This window comes from Telopea speciosissima, chromosome 8, assembly GCF_018873765.1.
Source record: "Telopea speciosissima isolate NSW1024214 ecotype Mountain lineage chromosome 8, Tspe_v1, whole genome shotgun sequence".
In the NCBI taxonomy this organism is placed as follows: Eukaryota; Viridiplantae; Streptophyta; class Magnoliopsida; order Proteales; family Proteaceae; genus Telopea; species Telopea speciosissima.
The window spans coordinates 5292934-5315037 of record NC_057923.1 but is presented as its reverse complement, the minus strand read 5'-3'; the positions used below and the strand labels follow the sequence as shown (position 1 = coordinate 5315037).

General features: G+C 38.8%; 1 protein-coding gene across 2 annotated transcripts; it reads left to right on the top strand.

Annotated features, from left to right (window-relative positions):
- The first annotated feature begins 2146 nt into the window (after positions 1–2146).
- On the top strand, positions 2147–22077 carry LOC122670949 (probable aspartyl aminopeptidase). 2 transcript variants are annotated; one of them, XM_043867999.1, is made up of 11 exons: positions 2147–2339; positions 2516–2651; positions 2741–2819; positions 2955–3157; positions 5694–5766; positions 6928–7050; positions 7265–7420; positions 10365–10541; positions 20254–20328; positions 20413–20553; positions 21766–22077. In XM_043867999.1, the coding sequence occupies exons 1-11, from the start codon at positions 2249–2251 to the stop codon at positions 21991–21993; spliced, it is 1482 nt and encodes a 493-aa protein (XP_043723934.1). In that variant the 5' UTR covers positions 2147–2248; the 3' UTR covers positions 21994–22077. The 2 variants fall into 2 exon arrangements, with proteins under 2 accessions (XP_043723934.1, XP_043723935.1); XM_043868000.1 differs by lacking the exon at positions 10365–10541.
- The last annotated feature ends 27 nt before the right edge of the window (positions 22078–22104 follow it).

Here is a 22104-nt window from a genome sequence, read left to right as displayed (position 1 = left end):
AATCCCTCTCTCTCGAACAGCGAGGACTGATGAAGGGCCTCTTTCCAGTTTCCCAATGGCAGGAAAAACTGAAAAAGGATTTGCTATATATGTTTTCCCCAAAAAAAAAAAAATTTGTTTTTCTTTTTTGTTTGTTTCCTTACCTTTATCCGACTCGACTCTGTGCGGCTCGGCTCGAGCAACCTATACGACTACGGTCGGACCGGTATAATCGACCAGCACTGACTTGATCGAACTGAAATTGAATTGGATCGCTATTGATTTTGGTTCATAATTAAACAATCTAAGCTGGTTGTACCGGGTGAACTGATCGCTTTTACCGAAAGAGGAGAAAACCCTAAAAAAAACAAACAAAATAACTAGGGCTTCAACATGCTCAGGTTGTGCTGGGTTTTTTAAAACCCCAACCCAACCCTGAGTCCCCTTAGCTGGGCCCAAGCCCGACCTAACACTGACTTAGGGCCAGAAAAATCCAACCTTGACCCGCCCTTAGGATTGGGCCAAATTGTCCTTGATTGGCCTTGACCATGGGGAGGGGGAGGGGAGATGTGAGGGTTGGGCCAAGCTTGGGAGAAGAAGAAGACAGTGTTGGGCTAAGCAAGGCCGGTCGGTTCGATGCCTCAACCCTGGCCCTTCCCTGCCCCACCCTAACTTAGGGCCATAAATTCCAAGCCCTAACCCCCCCTCAAGGCCAGGGTATCACAGCTTAGGCCATGTTTGGGCTCAAGGCGAGCTCGGGTCATCAGGGTCAAACTTACACCCTTAAAAATAACCATAGAATTTTCATTTTTTTTTAAATGTATGAAAAAAAAAATTGAGACTAAACAAATAATGGACCGAAACTAAATAAATTGATAGTTACCAATTTTTGGATTAGGTTTCTAAAGTGGAACTCTTATCATTTGATATTGGACCAAATCAATATACGAAGAAAATGAACCCATACTAAATGACTCTGACACCCCTATGTACGACCGGGTTTAATTTTGTAATCCATTTTCTTTAAATCAATTTTGTAAATTATAGTACTTTGTTTTCATATATATATCACGAGAAAATAAACTTCTTAAGAAAAATACTTGGATAAACCACAACTCAAATTCGATTATTAAACACTTATTTATGTTAATGCAACCTTGATAGTTGATAGTTTGTACATCCTCTTTGAAGCCCTGGATTTTTCAATGTTTTGTTTTCCCAAATGGCCAATTTCCATTTGGACTCAACCTAACATTTGACTAGCCATGTAAACACGAGATCTTGAGATCTATCTATCCACCATGGGGCAGAACTAGATGTATGTTATATAGATTCCAGCTAGGTGTGCCCGTCTTTAAAACCTGCTCTCAAAATTGTCTTGTCCCATTATTCTACAACATACATTATATTTACAAAAAAAGTTTTTAAACTGCCCATCTTTAAAACCTGATCTCAAAATTGTCTTGTCCCATTATTCTACGACATATATTATATTTACAAAAAAAAAATTTTAAACTCGAAACAATATGCCATTGAATGTTCACCAGACAATTGTGAAAGTGTTTACAAGTTGTCATTGTATACTGTCGCAGGTTGGAAGGCATTGGATGGAATGAGGAGGCTTCTTGTCGAACCAACTCTCCTATTTCAATCCGTACTAGATCAATCGATATACCAATAATAATTAAATATCCAATCAACTGGTGGAATTCATTGCATAAACCTGGGAGCATCAGTTTTAGTCCATTCGAAGCTCCCTTGCTTAATGCAACCATTTATCGGTGGAGTCCTTCAATTTATGAGAAATTTTTTATAGAAAATAGTTAGACCATGGAAAGTTACAATCCATCTTTATTAGCCAAACTCCCTTGTAGTGATAACTAATAATCGACGAACCGATTGATGTATCCAGTCACACCACTGTATAGGGTTTTAAAAATTGAGACCGGATCAGAATTGGCTGAGGTTGATCCCGGCCTATTTATCGGCCAATCCCATTCCAAAATATGAGGTTCATCTATCATGGGTCGAAATTGGCTTGGACCAATCCGGATACCAAAACCTGGTTTTTAAATCATGGGTTTGTACCTGAGTCAGGCCCCGGCGGGCCGTCCCTTTCGCGGTTGTTACATTTTCTGCAGAGGACGCGCGAACACAAATAAGACGAGACGATAATAAGGGGTTCACCGTCTGTGTTGGGAGTTGTGCATGATTCTTGCTTCACAGTAACAGCTTGGGCTCAGTGAAGGCAGGTCGAAGAAGAATATCAATGGCGGGAGGAGAACAACACGAAGCAAGCTCTGTTGTTTCTGAACTTATCGACTTTCTTAACGCTTCTCCCACGGCCTTCCATGCAGTTGGTAACACTTCTCAAACGCATCTCTTTCTCTCTCTGGCTCGTTCTATCTCCCTTTAAAATCTCAGTGCTAGGCATTTTTATTACTAGTAAAGTACATTCTGTGAACGGAATTCCAAGATTTCGTTTTACTTCGACTGGATTTATTCATAGATTTGTAAACGTATGCGTTTGTCACAGACGAGGCGAAGAAGCGATTGAAGAACGCAGGATTCGAGCAGGTCTTAGAGAGAGAGGATTGGAAGCTACAAGTCGGGAAGAAATACTTCTTCACGAGGAATTACTCCACCATTGTTGCTTTTGCGATCGGGAAAAAGTAACGATGGGATTCATTCTGTCAATCATTTATTGTACATTGGCTTCGTTTTTGATCAATGTCACTGAAATTGTGGAATTTTTTGCTAGATATGTTGCTGGAAACGGATTTCATATTGTTGGGGCACACACCGACAGTCCATGTCTGAAACTCAAGCCCGTTTCAAAGGTGATTTCCCTTCTTTTCCGTCTCTCTCAGACTAAATTCACATTGGGAGTTCAACAAGTGAAGGAACTTACTCAATTGTATCATCGAGACAATCTTAAATGCATAGTCATGCAAATCTTGGTGAAATTATCTCAGGTAGCTAAAGGAGGATATTTGGAGGTCGGTGTCCAGACATACGGAGGTGGGTTGTGGTATACATGGTTTGATCGCGATTTAACTGTTGCAGGCAGGCTGATGATAAGGAAAGGAAAGGGTGATTCTGCGTCTTTTCTGCATCAACTTGTAAGAATGAAGGAGCCTATAATGAGGATTCCTACGTTGGCAATCCACTTGGACAGGTCTGAAAATATGATTTCTCCATTTGATTGTATATTTGGTCACATTGAAGATTCTGTTTTCTGTGTGAGTGGGTATGATAAAATATGATTTCTCCATTTGGTTGTATATTTGGTCACATTGAAGATTCTGTTTTCTGTGTGAGTGGGTATGATAGCATAGTCATCAATATCTCCTCTTTCTTTCCTCCCCTCAAACCTGCTTTTAAATAAATTGTATTATTTGATCACGGGGTTTTAATGGGTTTTTTCTAATCACCTAAGATTAGGGTTAGAAAACCTCATGAAGTCCAGACCGTAGGTAATGTAGTCCTAGGTAGGAGTACTCCCACTAGGAGCCAGGGTAATGGGGTCACACACAAGGGCTGGTCGATGGGGTTAGGGTTTACTAATTTAGGTCAAAACTAGGGTTAGGGTTGGACAATGGCAATGGGGTTTTAATGTGCAGGTCTAGGGTGCTTTTATGGCATATAAATAATAGGATTTGGGAAGGTTTTAAAATTCTGCAATTGTGGATAGAATTGTGTTGCAGGTTTTGGGTTTTAATGGAGTGAAAGAATGGAGGGGATAGAGTGGGAGTTATGAACTGGGTTTTGGATCGAGTATAGGGAGAAGTATTGGGGATGTATGCTGGAAGTTTGGTTTGAAACTGATGGACAGATTTGAAGTTATGAAGGAGTCCTAGTTAAGGTAGGAGTTGCAGGTTTAGTGGAGGTTAGGGTTTGATGGATGGAGGGGTGCGTGGATTAGGTCTAATGAAGGGGGAATGGTTGGACAGATTAGAAGAAGAAGGTTTGAAATCAAATTGCAGATTCAAACTTACTGGATTGCAGAGACAATGGCAGCAGCTTGATAACTTGAAGAAACCTCCCGATCTTCACAATGCAAGGAGTCGCAGGAGTCCACCCACCCTATCCACCTTGAGATCCACAAGGATATTCACTCATAAAAGAGCAGTAGCAATGGCAGCAAGCATAAAGCTAATTTTTATTAATCAAATTCGTATATATACTTGGCCCCTTTACAACCTTATATAAAAGACTCAAAATTAGACTCCTACACTAAAAAGGAAAGGCCTAATCCTATCCTTAACCTACTAGGTAACTTAAACTGACTAGGAAACTGAAATAGACTCAAAATAGAGTCCTAATCCAGCCCAACTAAACAACTAAAAGAAAAACTAATAAAATCACTTAAATTGAACCAATTGGATGCAACCAATTTTGAACCGGTTTAATTAAAAACAAAAAAATAAGACTAAGTATTGGGTTAATCCCGTATGCAACCTATATACCCCTATTCCAGGCCCATTAAAGTGGCATATTACATAGAAATCCCTTAGGATCAAAGGCCCAACATATATATATCCCAACCCTAGACTTATTCCTAATAAAAGAAGTCCAGTTTGGTGATAATTCTGCATCAGTAGGGATTAAGGACTCAAAATTAAAACCAAAATTTAGCAACTTCACAAATAGCACATTTGATTTAGAAACGAATAAAATAGCAAGTTGCCAAAATTAACGGTTAAATTGGAGGATATGGGGTAGTCACAAAAATAGCGTCTCCAAAATAGAAACATAGAATAGATTTAGTAACGAAGGAGGACAGAATTAGAAAGTACAGTCCAGATTTAGTAACTACTGGGAAATAGCAAGTAGGAACCAGATTTGAAGAAATCATAGGTTTGCCAAAATAGTAAGTTGCTGATCATAGAAACTCAGATTTAGTAACTACAGAAAAACAGCAACTAGTGTGAGAAATAGCAAGTGAAACCTAAATAGAAAGTTGGGGAATGAAATTAGTGACTAAGGAAACAAAGTAAGACGAGGGTGTAGAAAATAGAAAGTAACAAAACTAGAAACTAGAACAATTACATTGCTACCGTAGGACACCAAGGAGAGCAATGATCTGAAACTTTAATGGAACAAGGAGAAGAAGAAAGAAGGATATGTTAGGCATCTCACCTAACCTTGGAGAAGGAATCCCACCAACTCCAACCTTGACATCTCACCAAGGATACCATACCGCATCCCACAAGATCATGCTCTGTCTCTCATAGAACTCACAAGCTCAAGGCTAAATTATTTCTCAAATCGTTCATAGTGGGTATGATCCCCTACTCTTTATTTATAATTTCATGGAAATAAGCAAAATAAGAAACCCCTACGTATGGTAGGGAGAATCCTTTACAACTTAAGTCTTATTCAAAAAATAGAAACCATTCTTGAACTTCAACAAAATAGAAATTAACTACTTAATCCCGTATAAGACTTAAATCTCTAATATTTTGGCTCATATAATTGTCCCAATATAATGGTAAACACAAATAGATTAACCCCATGGCCCATATAAGGCGCTCAAAATTACAACTATTAGTATATTCTTGGTCCAATTTGATGTCCTGGTTTGCTGCCGGCCTTCTTGTTTTTTTGAACTGCATCAAGTTTACAACGTCCTTTTTGTTTCTATACCTTTCTATGCCCTCTTCTGTATGATTGCTACTGATGGGTGTTTTTGTTTCCTCGTCATTGAACAGAGGTGTTAATGACGACGGATTTAAAGTGAACACACACAGTCATCTCATTCCAGTATTGGCGACATCAATTAAGGTGATTTTAAACTTTGGACATTAATTGCTGTTTGGAGTTGTCTATTTGAGATTTTGTGATTATCGCCTTGTGCCTGGTTCACAAGATGTTTTGAGGATATATTTTAGTATCTGTACAGTTTTTATGAGCAAAATTTTTTTTAACAAGGTAACTTTTGAGGGTGTTCTATTAAAAAAAGTCATTCCTAGAGTCATCTGTAGTTATGTTCGCAGCTTAGAGATCAACTAGAGATTGAAGAGGTTTAATAACAATTAATAAGGTGCTTTTGATTTTGAAATGGCAATATCTTCGATATGGGGCTAAAAGAATATTTCAATGGTCTAGGGCCCCTAATAAGTTGCAACATGTATCATACCATCATGATATTTGGATTGGAACCCACTGCCAGATGGGCCCCATCTAAAAAATTGATTCTTCCAAATATCAGCTTGAACAAGAACAAATGGTCCTAATACTCATGTCACCCTTACATGTTTCTTTCCCCAATCTCTCATAGTCTCATTGTTTAGTTCCATGTATTCCTTTGCTCTCTAAAGCTTGAGATGGTGCCACATTTAACTCCATTCTTTATCACCTTGTTTCAACTCCTTATTACCTTGATTTAAGGGGTCTTGACCATAGCTTTGAGACCATATTTAACTCCATTCTTTATCACCTTGTTTCAACTCCTTACTACCTTCATTTAAGGGGTCTTAACCATATCTTTGAGACCACAGTCTTATTTGTAATCGGTTACATTGGGTCCAAGCATTCAACTAGGGATGTCCCTACACCACTACTTACCAAACTGACCACGGCCTTATTTGTAATCAGATACATTGGGTCAAAGTGTCAATAACTACTTACCAAACTGACCCCCACTTCCTATCCATGTGATGACACTTATTCATTCCATTAAATTAGTTGACCATGCTCTTAAGCCTTATCCTTCCTTGAAAATCTTTCTATGAATTCCTATTTCCTAGGTTGCTTTGTCAATTTGTTGGAGTGCCATATCTATGTGTTGGTCTTGTAGCCGCAGACCATGGACTCCCTCTTTAAATTGTCAACATTTAATTGGGTTGGTTATTTATGATTTGGTACGTGTTCTGGGAAGTATGCATGCAGTTGGTGCGCCATTTGTTACTTCTCTCGCCCTAAATTGTTGATGTTTATTTGCAGTCTGAACTCAATAAGGTGGTGGCTGAGAATGGTTCAGTTGAAGATGGAGTTCAAGGTGGCATAAAAAACTGTAATGAGAAGAGGAACAGTGATAACATGAAGCATCATTCACTTCTATTAGAGGTTGATAAAATTTTGCTTGCATTACTCTTTTCTTTTCCAGGAATGGTTTTAGTTTCCAGAATTTCGATAATTAGGTAAATGGGGAAAGAGAGAGAATGTGGACAAACCATGTCATGGCGTTATTTTGGGCTTCTGGGTATTTAAATCTGAATTTAGTATACTATTTTGATGATACCTTCTCCTCTTATTATTATTTTGTCTCTTTTTTTTTCAGCTGCTTGCTGCTCAGGCTGGATGTGAACCAGATGAAATATGTGATTTTGAGTTACAATTATGTGATACTCAACCAAGCACCATAGCTGGTGCTATGAAAGAATTCATATTTTCAGGAAGGCTTGACAACCTTTGTATGTCATTTTGCTCTTTAAAGGTCAGTATTCCAGCTACTTATCACAAAAATGGAGAGAGAGCAGAGTCAATATATCTGTATTATACATCAAGCTAACCTTATAATTTCCGATGCCTCTACCTTAATCAAGCTCTAGTGCGTTTCAAAGTCATCTTCTTATTAGTCTCATATATTATTGTTGTCAATATACCTGCAGTTGTTAGGGCATTGAAAACTATTCAACCTATGTTAAATGTTACAGCATTAAATAGTATGTTCTGCCAGTATCTCGTATCCATGGTTCGAAAATTCGAAACCATGGTCGAAACCAAAATTTTTCTTGAAATACCAAGATTTTGATTGTAGTGTAGCACATTTCGGCAAAAAACCCGAAATGCCCATTTCAGTGGTTAAACAATTGAATCTTGCACTGAAACTTCAGGGCAAGCTTATTTAAGCATGATTTCACATTTTTAAACTGTTTGAGAAAAAAAGCATACAAAAATGGTAGTTTGGCTTTGGACCGTAGGTTGCTAGTATACGTTTTAGTTTACTGCCTCCTATCTCTTACATAACCTATTCTGCACATAATTTAGTACGAGAAAACACAACACTCAATAAAAGCAATTGAAATATGATAGAAGAGCAACTTGGACACAGCATCACCCACTTTGCCCTTTCAGTCAGACCACGTGTGTTTAATCTTCCTCTGTTTGGAATCTTGTGTCCTAAAGATGGCAGGATCCTAGTCAAGGATGTCAATGATGACATCCTCATCTATTGCAGCTTCTCTCACATTCAGTGGACTCTGGTAGTTAATTTCTCTCTGCTTTTGCTTGTTCCCCTTCTTCTTCTCCCCTCATCTCTACCTATGTGAAACCACTACCACCAGCCTATGGTGAAACTGGTCTAGAGGAACCAGCTCCTCCCTGAACTCTCTGGCTCTATCCTGGTCCTGCAAATGTGTAACTTGGCTTGCTACCCTAGCACATCGTATTTGTCTCTCTGCTTCTGTCTCCACATCAATAGACATATCTATCACTATCGTATGCATCCCCTCTGTATTCCTCCCTTCAAGAAGGCAGCCATGGTCTTCTGCACCTCTCCAAGGACCCTAGGGCATTTTGCCACATCCCTGTAACCACCATCCAGATGCCACTTCAATCTTGTGGCCCCACCTCCCATGATCTTCTTCCCATAATAATTACATTATGACTTTGTTTTGTTGTTACCAATGGGTATGTGTCATGCCTCTATGTCGGTTTCTCCCCCTGATCAACCATTGTGCACACATTATTAACGTTTCTACATCAATTAAGACTTCTAAAACGACAGGAATTTTTTAAAATATTGATTACCTAATTAACAAAAAAAATTAAGGAATGACAGTTTGACAAATTTTTAAAACCAAATCAGAATATTTTTTTTTTTAATTTTTTGGATTTTTTAAGAATAACAACATAGACTTATACCAACTAAATGGGGTTGGCCACATGGATCCTCGCTCTCCAAACAACTCTATTCGAAGTCATACATGCAACAAGGCCTAGGCTAAGCATGTCTTTCCTCACCACTTCACCTATGATAATTTTTGGCCTGCCCCTGGCTCTTTTTGTTCCGTCAATCTGAATCAAGTCACTCCTTTGCACTGGATTTTTTAACATATTTTTAAATTCAAAAAATAAGAGACAGAAAATACATTTTGACTTCGTGAAGTTGTAGATCGGCCAATGGTGTCTAACATATAAAAAAATTGAAGGCCAACCTATATATATTGACCCTATTTTTTTTGCAAATTTAATTTTAAGAAAAACGGATTTATCTTCAAATTCGAATCTTGCACAATTCTTAATTCAAATCCAGCAAATGATTGATGTAGATGCATTGTACTACTCCACAATGCCTTGATACAACCGAAGATTGAGCAACTTGCCCAGAATTCCGGAATTCTAGGAGTTCCCCAAACCCAAAGTTGAAATGGATTTCTCGATCAAAAGTTCGATTGAATTTCGATCGAAATGTGCAAACTATGGTATTATATATACCTCTTTTGTAATGTTTCGCCGGAACGACCGAAACTTTTCGGTCATTAATGCATTTCAATCGAAATTTCAGTCGACATCATGTATTCTTTCTGATTTGCGCGTGGTTTCATTTCGGCCCTGTTCAAAACCAATATATACCGTCAAGTCTTTGAACCTTGCTCATATCTTGATGGAGTCATTCCAGATTAATATGTCTACTTGCATGTCATAGGCCCTGCATAGTTATCCCTATGATCCTCTGCATCATCAAAAGAATCTGGGAAGCTGATCTTAGTCACTCAAGATTCGCCTGAATCTTGAGAGAGATGAATACCATGAATAAGAAATGCAAGCAACTTTCTACACTGGCTCAGATTAAATTTGTTTGGGTTGGACTTCCTCCAGATCTGTGGGATTCCTTTGGAGGCCTGACTGTTTCTTACCGTGTTTCTTTTTGCAACAAAATGTATTACCTACTAGGGGGTGTGGGCTGCTGATTGTTCAGAAATTAGGGAAATTTCCTTTCCCTCAATCTGTCCAATTTCAAAATCTTAGTTGGTGTAGTTTCTTGAGCCTGTTTCTGAGGTGGGCCATTTATAGTACAGTAGGCCTTTTATGAAAAAGGAACAAGTGTAATGAAAAGGAAGTTCTGATGAATTCGATGATGCTAATTTTGAGTTATACATCTGATGAAATGTAGATTATTTCAACTTTTGACTGATTAACTGGACATGGTATATGGTATTCTAATAAACTTGTAAAGTGTTTACAATTCAAAAGCATATCTCAATCATTGATTCACCCTAGATATTTTGATAGAATACCAACTGGTAGATGCTGAAATGTTTGCTCTATTGTGACACTGTTTATAGATGTGTGTGTTAAGGGAAAAGATTGTTTCTTTTCTTCTCTTTTGTCAGTGTGGGGAGCTCATTCTCATTTATTAGTTTATGGATTTTTAGGCACTGATTGATGCGACACTTACTGAAAGTTATCTTGAGGATGAGACTGGTGTAAGAATGGTAGCGTTGTTCGATCACGAGGAAGTGGGGTCTTCTTCAGCACAGGGAGCTAGATCTCCAGCCATGTTGGATGCTCTGACAAGAATAACAAATACTTTTGGCTCATCGGAAGCCAAGGTAGACACTAGTCTTTTGTCCATTCCGGGTTCTAACTTTTGGAATACAACAGGCCCTCTTAATTATATTCACTTTTTTGTAAACCAATATTCTCTTCTAATAATATCTTGAAGAGCCAAATTTGTTTCACAGTTTATGTCACCTATTAACTAATACTGTGTATAAGAAAGCCTACCATGTGCAGTTGCTGCTACAATATTTTCTTTCTTTAGCAGGTTATATGCTTTCAGTGCTACAGAAAATTTCTTCTTTCTGTAACTCACCTTTAATCACTCTGATGCTCTAGCATGATGAGTGGCAGATGGTGTGGATGGGTTCCGTAGTTCTTTTGATAGGTAATAAAAAGAAAGATAAAATACATGGTAAAAATCCCTGAAATTTTCAGGCTTTCATTAGAAGGCAGGCGTTAAAGATTGCTATGGGGTGGTTAATTAGAATTATTTTCGGTGCCCAGTCTTGCACTTATGTGGTGGAGGTTGAATAATGGAGAGTTGCATGCATCATGCACTCTCTTATTTCTGTGCGGGGTCCAACTTTATTACCTTAGCAGGTGCTCGTGTCTTGGGCCCAGTGTGGATTCGCTTTTGTTTGACAGCTGTACTGGACCTTGAGGTCATTGTTGGATCAGTGGTGGTACTCTTTAGCCTTTGCATGAAATGTTTCTGGAAACATCTCTCCAAAACTGTATAACCTGCTTTATCAGGTTGCCCAAAACAGGGACTAGACTAAAACCTTAAATAAACTGTAAAGTTGTCATAGTCCCTGTTTCTTTTCTGCAATGCCCATTGTTTGTAATGGGGGAAGGGGTAAGGAAGAAAGAGAATCCAGGAAGGAAATCAGAATTGCAGGGGGAAAAGAGAAGAAACCGTGAGAAGAAGAAGCAGTAGAAGAAGAAGAAGAAGAGGGGGGGGATCAGAGTTGGAGGGAAAAAAGAGAGGAAGACGGAGGGGGGGGGGGGGGAAGGAGGGTGCACACACACAGAGCCAGAAACTCAATTCATTTTTTCATTGTTCCATTCTGTTCAGCATTCCTTCTCAAAATACAGTCTTTTAAGAACTCAAAATAAAAAAAATGAAGAAAATAGCTCCCTAACAACTACTTCTACAGCAATAACTGCCCCATAATGACTCCTTCTACAGAAATAACTGCCAAATAACTCTAAAAATAGAAGATAAATAAACTAAATGCAGGGCTGGTAGGGCTTGGGCTTGGGCCTGAGATGGTAACACTTGGAGTATTTAATTGGGCCTGGGCTAGGGCTAGTAGGGCTAGTATTTAATTGGGCTTGGCTCTGATACCAAATGATGGGAGAAGGGGTAAGGAAGAAAGAGAATCCAGGAAGGAAATCAGAATTGCAGGGGGAAAAGAGAAGAAATCGTGAGAAGAAGATGCAGTAGAAGAAGAAGAAGAAGAAGAGGGGGGATCAGAGTTGAAGGGAGAAAAGAGAAGAAGAAGGAGAGAGGGGGGGGGGGGAAGGAGGGTGCACACGCACACAGCCAGAAATTCAATTCATTCTTTAGTTTTTCAATTCTGTTCCACATTCCTTCTCAAAATACAGTCTTTTAAAAACTCAAAATCAAAAAAATTTGCAGAAAATAACTCCCTAACAACTACTGCTACAGCAATAACTGTCCTCTAATAACTAAATAACTCTAAAAATAAAAGATAAAACATAAATAAACTAAATGCAGGGCTGGTAGATCTTGGGCTTGGGCCTGAGATGGTATCCCTTGGAGTATCTAATTGGGCGTGGGCTAGGGCTAGTAGGAGCAGCCCAAAATGTCCTGCATCAGTTTGTCACTGCAGGAATTAAAATTTCTTCCTTTGATGGGTCATGCTAGCATAACCTTTTTACAGGATATATAGAATAAAACAACCTACTAGGTGAAACCCAATATTAACTATGTAATATATGTGAAGCTACTAATTGAGGGCCATAACCTGGTGCAAGTCTCACTTTTGCAAGGTCAGGAGGGGAGGTTTGGGGTTTGTCTTATCCTTTGGCATTTTTTTGCATCAAGTGGCTGCTGTCAGACTTGAAACCGCATCTCCACACTGGCAGCTGAAGCTTTTACCATCGCACCAAGCTATGACCCCATATGGGACTTCGGTCTATGATTAAAAAGAGTAATTGCCAGACACCAAAGAATGCGAACTTTAAACTTGTAGTTGGGGAGAGAAATCTGAAAATTATTGCTTAAATTCTAAACCATTAGATCTAGATTCAGATCTGGCCATATTAGCCATTAGATCAATATCTGACAGTTAGATCTGATATCAGATATGGTCCATATCTGTCAGATCAGGATCTCTTTCATTCCATTAGTGGGCCCATTACCTGTAGGCCAATCAGATTCACAGATCTGATCGATCTCATTAGTTTGGTATCAGAGCCAAAACTGAAGCTCGTAATCATGGAGGTTGATCTAGGGGTGCAAGTTTGGCCCTGTGAACCTGATCCCGGATAGGGCCTGGCCTGGGCTTTTCAGCCTGCAGGGCAGTTTGGGGCTGAAGCCTCTGGCTAAGCCCGGCCCGGCCCAGCCCGACCCTGATTTTATATAACTATATATTAATTATTACATATTACGTTTAAGGCTTTATGCCTTTAGGATTATTTTTAACAATGATTGATGTTGATGATGTCTCTTTTTTTTATAGTGCATATAAGAACACAAATGGTAAAAGAACAAGGCCAACCAGGGTGAATCAGGGTCAGCCTGTCTTTGGCAAAAATCATGGCCAACCTTGCCCAGCCATAGTTGTCAAGGTGGTGGAGGGGTGCCTAAGTGCTTAGGCGACTACGGCTCCCAAGTGTTATTTTTATTTCCCTTCTTTTCTAACATTATTTAGTATGTTACAATATGTACCTTATATCATCAATAATCGACACTAAGCCACATCAAGTAATAAAAAATCAACATTAAGCCACATCAAGTCATCAAAAATCAACATTAAGTCATCAAAAATAAAAATTAAGCCACATCAAGTTATAAAAAATCAACAGAACTAAAGAAGCAAGCTAATGGAAGTTTGAAACAATCAAAACATACTTTTGGTTTATACTATACTTGGAATTGGTTATTGTCCAGGTATACCTAGTCTCACATTTGGTTTATACTATACTGCTCTTAGAAAATATGATTATCAATAAGTAATTAAACTGCTGTCGTTTTAGAAATTCTTGTTCTCTAAGAAGTTTGGCTGATCGAATGATTTTATTTTTACATGAGACTTTCTGTATTAGGTGGAGCACAAAACTAGCTTTGCAACAAATCCAAGATTGCTTAAATCTGATTTATATTGAAGAAGTTATGTTTTGGTCAAACCTTATTTGGTGTGCTCGAATGCTGCCAAAATCGCTCTGAATGAAAATATTTTTTTAGATATCAAAACAAATGAATGTTTTACCGCACTTTTGGTTTTTAGCAATGTTTTACCATATTAAGATTTATGGAATTTTTAGATTTGAGAAAAACTCCAGCATTAGAAAGTTGAAAATCTCACCTACCGCTAAAAATCCAGTTTTTATTCTTCAACTGGGGGGGGGGGGGGTTGACTTTTTATCCTTTTGGAATTTTTTATTTTTTTTAAAACTATTTTTATTGGATTCAAATAGGGGGTATTTGCTTATTTATGAATAATATCTTAAGTAAATGAAATAACAAATATAAAAAACATTTACATTTTTAATAAATAGATATCCGCCTAGATGCTTAGGTAGCGCCTTGACAACTATGTGCCCAGCCCGGTCTAATCATGGTCAATTAGGGCCGTGCTGGGCTAAGATATCTGACCCCGACCTCAGGGTCGGGTTGGGCTTGGGCTAAGCTAAGAGGTCTCAGGGTTGGGTTGGGGTTTTAAAAAAACCAACCCAACCCGGCTCTGTTTCACCCCTAGGTTGATCAATATATCTACAATTTACCCCTTTTGATGAAAGATGATATTTATACAATCCGAGAGAGTATGGAAGACATAAGGGATCTGATGTAGATCGAAGCATGAAGAAGAGAGGGACCGAAATAGAATTCAGTAAAAATTTACTGTTCATGTGAACAGTGTCACTGCCATACTGCCTTGTGTGGGAATGCCTCTAGAAGCTCCTGTGGGGCCTAAGACCCGATTGCGTCGAAAAGAAATAATCCAGCATATCATATACATTCTGTTTTTTGCTTAGTTTTTAATTTCAGATTTGGAAAGTAGGCTTAGCTTTTATTTAGAAGCTTCTATTTTTATTAGTCTAAGCTAAGTTAGACTTTCCATTTTAGCTGTTTTTCTTTTGATTACTTAGCAAAGTCTAATTACTTGTTACTCAAATCTCAACTCTTTTAGTGACTTCATATTTTCATTGTTTCTATTTTGGGCTCAGTCCTTGAGCTTATATATTTGTAATGGCCCTTAGAGGCCTCCCCACGATTTAGTAAATGAAGTTATGTTGCAGTTTTGCAATGCATTATCTTGAGAGAGAGGCTGAGAAGGGTGAGCTGCCGAGGCTGAGATGACCATCTATCCCCAACCCCCATTCTTCTACTCAATCTCCCGTCTCCTCCTTACTTTCTATTTTGTTTCCTTCAACTGGAACTAAGTAACCGAGCCTCATTACTGATGCTATTAGTCTTTTCTGGAGTCCACCAATAGCTGCACATCTACTGGAGTTTGGTTACTGATCTGTGGCACCAATCAAACCTTGCGGCTGGGTTAGTTTCTAAATTCCTGCTGCTGCAATTCTGGGGATCACATCATCCAACAAGAAGGCCCTCTCGACCTGAGTCTGAATCAGGTTTGACTTCAGAACAGCAAGTTACTGAAGCTCCTTGATCTGTGTATCGGCTGGTCTGTTCTGATGGTTACTGCTGCTGCAACTTGAAGGAGGCATAACACTGCAACTGCTGATTGGAATCATCCCAGAATTGGAGGGTTATCCTTACACCATAAGAACTACCTTCGATCCTAATTTAGTCCTCTTTTTCTGGCTGCTTGGATCTATACACACGAAGTTTCTATTTTCATGTTATAGTTTTCTAATTTGGTGACCTATTGACATCTCCACATCCGACCATTAGTTTGGTCTATAACTTTCAGAGATTCTTCCTTCCTATTGGACCTCTCTTTGGTTACAAGGTTAGGCCCATCCATTAATTCTAAGATTGCAATTTTCCGGTTGACTATAACCTACAGCAGCCCTGTTTAGCTGTTGGTTGCGACTTTATTGTGGGTGATATTTGGGGTTACGATTATTTGTTATCTGGTCTTACATTAGGATCCTTCTACAGAATTTAGGGAGTATTATAGAGAATTCTGACAGTGTTTTGTTGCTGGTCCCAAGAAAGCGACGCACTACACTTTGACCTGGGTGTAGTGAATAGTGAGCAAGGGTTAGCTAGGGTGTCCCTATAAGAGACGCACCGTGTCGGCACCCAGATGCGGTGACAAGTAGGCAAGGGTTCTCGCACCGTGGAAGCATGGACCAGTGCAGGTAAAAAAGCTAGTCCAAAAGCATAGGATTAGATTAGCATCTTGGAATTTAGGATCTTTAACAAGTAAGAGTCTAGAATTGGTAGATGTTATAAGGAGAAGAAGGATTAACATAGCTTGTATTCAAGAGACTAGATGGAAGGGTAAAAAGGCTAAGGAGTTGGATGACTTTAAATTTTGGTATGCGGGGGATAAAAGTAATAGAAGTGGACTGGGCATAGTAGTGGATAAAGATTAAAAGAATGATGTGGTGGATGTTAAAAGATTTGGTGATAGGATTAAATCCATCAAGAAGGAAATATGACTGACGATTATGTATGGTGTGGAATGTTGGGTAGTTAAAAAGCATCATATATATAAACTTAGTATAGCTGAAATGAGAATGTTGAGATGGATGGGTGGCAAAACTAGGATGGATAAAGTAAGGAATGATCTAACTAGAGCTGATTTGGGAGTAGCTCCGATACATGACAAGCTATGAGAAAGTCGTTTGAGGTGGCATGGCCATGTTCAACAGACGCCTTTAGATGCTTCAGTACAGAAGAGTGATTTGCAGAAAGAGCTAGGGGCAGACCTAAAATGACTTTGGGAGAAGTGGTGAGGAAAGACATGCATAGCTTAGGCCTTGTATCTAGAATTACCTCGAATAGAGTTGATTGGAGGGAAAGGATCCATGTAGCCGATCACATTTAGTTGGGATAAGACTGAGTTGTTGTTGTAGAGAGTATTATAGAGAAGTCAATAAAGAACTCAATAATAAGACTGAAGCTATATTTGAATTGCTTGGAGAATCACTGGAAGCGGACGATCTTCAAGAAGGCGGCCATGACTGAGAATGAAGCTGAGGAATTGATCGATGGTCAGTTCGAAGTTATGGAGCCCCAAGAACGGATTCCAATTGAGAAACACAATTCGAATGGATCGATACTGTTGATTCATTCTTGCTCTACAAATTTTGGGTCTGAATATGTCATGAAGCCGAATGTTGCTATTGTGCGAACCATAGGATTGCCATCCTATCAAGATGCCAATCGAGTGATGGTGGTGCTACGACACTACAAGACTCGAGGATGAGCTTTTTTTAACTAGGAGGGAATAATGCGGGCCTATTCAAATATGGGTTAGTTTTTAGTTTTGGTTTGGGTTGGGCCTTAGTTTTGGGGTTTTATTATTGTAAGGGACTGAAATATAAAGCCCAAAAGTGGGGGTATTAAGGGGTACACGAAATTAATATTATATTTTGGTGGGTCCCATGTTGGTGTCATTAGTTGGTTAGGAGACTAGTTGTTAGTCTATGAGTTAGTTTAGGAAATATATAATTCTAGATTCCTTCTCTGTCCAAGAGTCTTTGTTACGAAAGTTTAGATATTTGGAGATTTGTTATTCTGTTTTCTATAAATAAGCATTTTAACCACCCCCATCTATTATGGTGAATGGATTGGTTTTATTTATTTGGTAATTGTCTTATATGGTCATATTCTCTCCCTCCTCTCAATTTGGTATGAGGGAAATCACTCCACTCCACTCCTCCCTTTTCTTTTCTCCCTCCCTCTCAGTATCTTCTGTCCCCATTCCTATGGCTGTTACTCTTTCGCCCTTCTTTTCCTCCTATGTTTGTCATTGCAAACTCTATCTTGTTGACTCTTTCCTTCTATAAATTATTTTAGTTTTCTTATCTTCTTTAAATTAATGTCTATTATGCTTATCTGAAATTTTCAGATTACAGCTAAGCTCCTCCTTTTTCTTCTATTCCTCTCTTTAAACTGTTAGACGGATAGCCTTTTCTTCTCTCTCTTCTGGTTTAAAGTTTAGATCCTATTTTTAGGAAAGGTTTTATTCTTTCCCTACTTTCAGTCCACCCATCGACCACTCTTTCTCCACTCAATTTCACCCCAATGATTTTAAATATTTATTTATGTTGGGCATGTGGAGTCAGAAGGCATTCAGACCTAGTGGTAGACGGTTTGGTGTCGTTTGGTGAGTTGCCATTGTTGGCAACCTTCTTGGTCGTAGTGGAGCCAACACATAGTGATGATGCGGGTTTGGTGGTGCTGAAGAGCTTGGCGTGGAGACAAGGTGAAGTGCAGTGTGTTTTGTTGGGAGTCTGCAGATGGGCTGGATTGTGATTTTTGCAGTGAGCAGTAGTTCATGGGAGTTTGAGTTACCTTTGATGGAGAATCAGTTGAAGCTCAAAACTGAAAAATTCTAGCACTATAAGTCAGCTTCGCAATGCCTTAAGAATTGGGTCAAGCCGAGTTCAGACGAGGAAAAGCTATGATCTCGAACGCAGTTGTTGCGCATGGTGCCCAGAATCCCATTTCTCAAAATATAAAAAATATAGATAGTTGAGTCCTCTTTCCAACAGATTTGGAATCAGATCAATCCGATATCAGGAGGGTGAGATATGGAAAATTTCCCATCAGTGTGCAAAGCAATAGAAGGTTATTCCTGGAGAAGAGTGAACAGTACTCTATTTCAGCATGGGTGATGTTTTTGAGGATTGTTGTGTACTCTAAAGCAGAATCAGAGGAAGGTCTAAACATGAAAAATGTTGTAATTTGAGTTTTCTTTCTAACAAGTCGCGTGTCAATCGGACTCCAGTAGAGAGAGATATTAGAGTTTTGGCAACAAGGCAGAGACTACCGGTCTGAACCGAGTGGTTGGACCATGCACTGTATTAGGTCTTTTGTTTGCCTATTCTATGTGCAATTAGGGCTTTAGTCCCTAACTCTTTCAAGTGCAAAAAGAGAGAAAAACATAAGGAGAGAATAGCCTCAAGGAGAAAAGAGGAGAAAGTAGAAGAAGAGGTCATTTCAAGTCAAGACTTCAATCCATTCATGCCAATAGGTCTCTGAGAAGTTCAAGAAAAGGAGATCTTCACTGTCTATATATGCTAAAAGGTGAGATTGAAGGGGAGAACATCATCTGCAGTTCTTATTGGAATTACTCAGGTTGAGCTATTTTGTTGAACAAATCCCTATTTTTTTTTTTTTTTTTAATGATTCTAGGTTTAGCTTATTGTTGAATAGACATACAGTCTTGCATGTAAGGGTTGGGATTCGATATTAAATCTTTCATTATCATTGTAAGGGCTATTAGGTTGGGGCCTGATAGAGTTAGGGTTGTGGTCCTAAATATCTTTGTTGGAGCAAAGGTGTGTAATAGGGGTAGAGGCTTCTTGGTCGTTGTAGCAATCAAAATCGTGAAGTGTATCAAGCAAAATATGAAGCCCTATTAGGACATTGCTCTGTGGATATAGGCACATTGCCGAACCACGTAAAACTGTCTCTGTGGTTTTCACTTTATTTTGGATAATGGAGCATGTGTTCTGTAGAGTAGGTGTGCATTACCTGATAGGCCTAGCCACATTGTGGTAGCAAGGTGGGTGTGCATACGAATTCTATGTGATTGGTAAAATTCGTCAGCGCTAGCCAATCATCGCTACAGGTTGCTTTATCGTCTTCATGCCAAGCTATGCAAACGGTCTAAGGGTTTGAAAATTCTTGAAGACACTGATTCGCTCCTCCCTCTCAGTGTCAACTTGGGACCATCAATTTATTTTATTTCTATTTCTATTTCTGATTTCTTGTTCTGAAAATTATTGCTTAAATTCTTAACCGTTAGTCTAGATTCAGATCTGTCCATATCTACCCCAGTGTATGAGGCTCTAGCCACTGCGGGGTCTGGGGAGGGTCATAATGTATGCAGCCTTACCCTCGCTTTGCGGAGAGGCTGTTTCCTTACTCGAATCCACGACCACTAGGTCGCAATGGAGCAACCTTACCATTGTGCCGAGGTCCACCCTCCCATCTGTCCATATCTACCATTAGATCAAAATCTGACTGTTAGATCAAAGATCAGATATGGCCCATATTTAGCCGTAAGATCAGGAACTTTTTTATTCCATTAGTGGGCCCATTTTCTGTAGGCCGATCAGACCCATCAGATCTGATCGATCGACATCATAAGGCCAGTTGGAACTGCACTGCGTTGGTTATTTTATTGTCCTAGGTGCAAACTTCACTCAGAGAGAAGGGCTGGCACATGTGTCACATGCTAGGAATAGGAGGGCTTAAAATAAACATGGGAATGGGGGTTCTAATTATTTTTCCCGTGAAATTCCTTCTTTTGAGCTTTGGCTTATTAATTTTTTTTTTTGGTCCCTCTTTTTGGAGATTTGAGTGAATAAGAGGCTCATTTTTGTGCTGATCGGAATTTTTTTGCACTGAATGCTTTTCAGCTTCTTGAGAAAGCAATACAGCGGAGTTTCCTTGTTTCTGCTGACATGGCACATGCCCTACACCCTAATTATATGGTATGTTATTTCTGTTTATCCTGAATTGCTAATTCTTATACTAAATTTTGTTTATTATTTTGGTGTTATAACCTCCCTTTGTAGCACAAACATGAAGAAAATCATCAACCAAAATTGCATGGAGGGCTTGTCATTAAACACAATGCCAATCAGCGTTATGCAACCAATGCTGTCACTTCCTTTATATTCCGAGAAATTGCAGAGAGGCATGAGCTTCCTATTCAAGTGAGTCCCCTTATTCTGTATTTTCAAGTGAATGAAACCTCAGATGAAAAGGAAAGTCACTTTAATAACTACATGTGGTTCTGGATTCACATCAATGGTTTGACATAAAAGAAGAAAGAAGTATGCAATTTTATCTTTCTGTTTATGCATGGGAGAGAGTCAAGTATGGTGTTGGAAACCACAGAGAGTCTCAGGTATGGTGTTTACTGTTGAGAACTAACAATAATGAAGCTCTCTCCCATATATCCCAACATAATCACTATGGATGGCAGTAGGGCAGGTTGATTGTGTTACCAACCCAGACCCACCTTAGCAGGCGTAAGTGTGGTATGGGCTATTGATAGGTATGAAGTTGATGCTGATTCATTTATCATAATCATGGCTGATCAGGTTGGAATCGGCTTTTTACAACTCCTATTTGATGAGTTGTTATAAATATTCATTTATATATTCGTTAAAATGATAAAAACAAAAAATTATAAATTCTAATTACATAAACTCATTTGCACTTATCTAGAAATATTATTTCTTTTTTGAGATTTAAACTATAATTGCTAAAGGAAGTAATATTTTCACTTGAAATTTATTTATAGTGCTTAACCTTAAACTTATTTTCTGTGGAAGGCCCTGCAACAACACGAGTCAGGATTCTGTGTCTTGCATATTAAGCAGCTATGGCGTTAATTTTGTGAATCCATGACAGGTTGGGGCTGATTTGGGTTTGTCAGAGATAGGATAGGGTCAGAGTAGGATTATGCAACCGTCTTGCTATTTCTATTAATGAATGTACATGCCCATCAATTTGAGTGATCTCTCATTGGGCTGCCCATAAATGTCTAAAAAGTTCCCCTTTTTTTCTTTAGCATCCTCTGTCCTCGTACCTTGTAAGTTAGCATCATCTCTTGCTCAGGTTCTCTTTGTTATCTATAAAATATGATTACTAGGTATTAAGATAGTATGGTTGTTAGAAGTGATGTTGAAAACATATTAATTTGCATGGCTGATTTGAAAGATTATCTCTCTCTCTCTCTCTCTCTAAATCAGTCATTTGAAAGTTATATTCCACCTGTTAGACTAATCAGTGAACTGTTTCCTGATGCAAATTTCTTGACTTAGCAATTATTAGTAGTGTCCCATTTTACTCAAGTTTCCCCTCTAAGTTGGACATCGTAGCATTTCATTCTCTGAAAAGTTCTTGTTCGGTTTTGGCAGGATTTTGTGGTCCGGAATGACATGCCTTGTGGTTCAACCATTGGTCCCATATTGGCAAGCGGTATGGGAATCCGCACAGTTGATGTTGGGGCCCCACAATTATCAATGCATAGCATAAGAGAAATGTGTGCCATTGATGATGTGAGGTATTCTTATGAACATTTTAAGGCTTATTTTCAGGAGTTCTCTCAGCTTGATGCTAAAGTTTGCGTGGACGTTGAACCCTGAGATCTCTACCCTACCTTTGGTTGCTCTAGTACAGTTAATCTGAAAACATCACCTGTTTGGGTATGATGCTCTAATCAGTTGTAAGGATAATCAAGAAGGTGATAGTATTTG

Bases quoted from the DNA above. Each gene is read 5' to 3' on its own strand.
- LOC122670949 (XM_043867999.1), top strand. From the start codon at position 2,249: ATGGCGGGAGGAGAACAACACGAAGCAAGCTCTGTTGTTTCTGAACTT. The intron at 2,340-2,515 runs GTAACACTTCTC...CGTTTGTCACAG, and splicing joins CACGGCCTTCCATGCAGTTG to ACGAGGCGAAGAAGCGATTG. The intron at 5,767-6,927 runs GTGATTTTAAAC...GTTTATTTGCAG, and splicing joins TATTGGCGACATCAATTAAG to TCTGAACTCAATAAGGTGGT.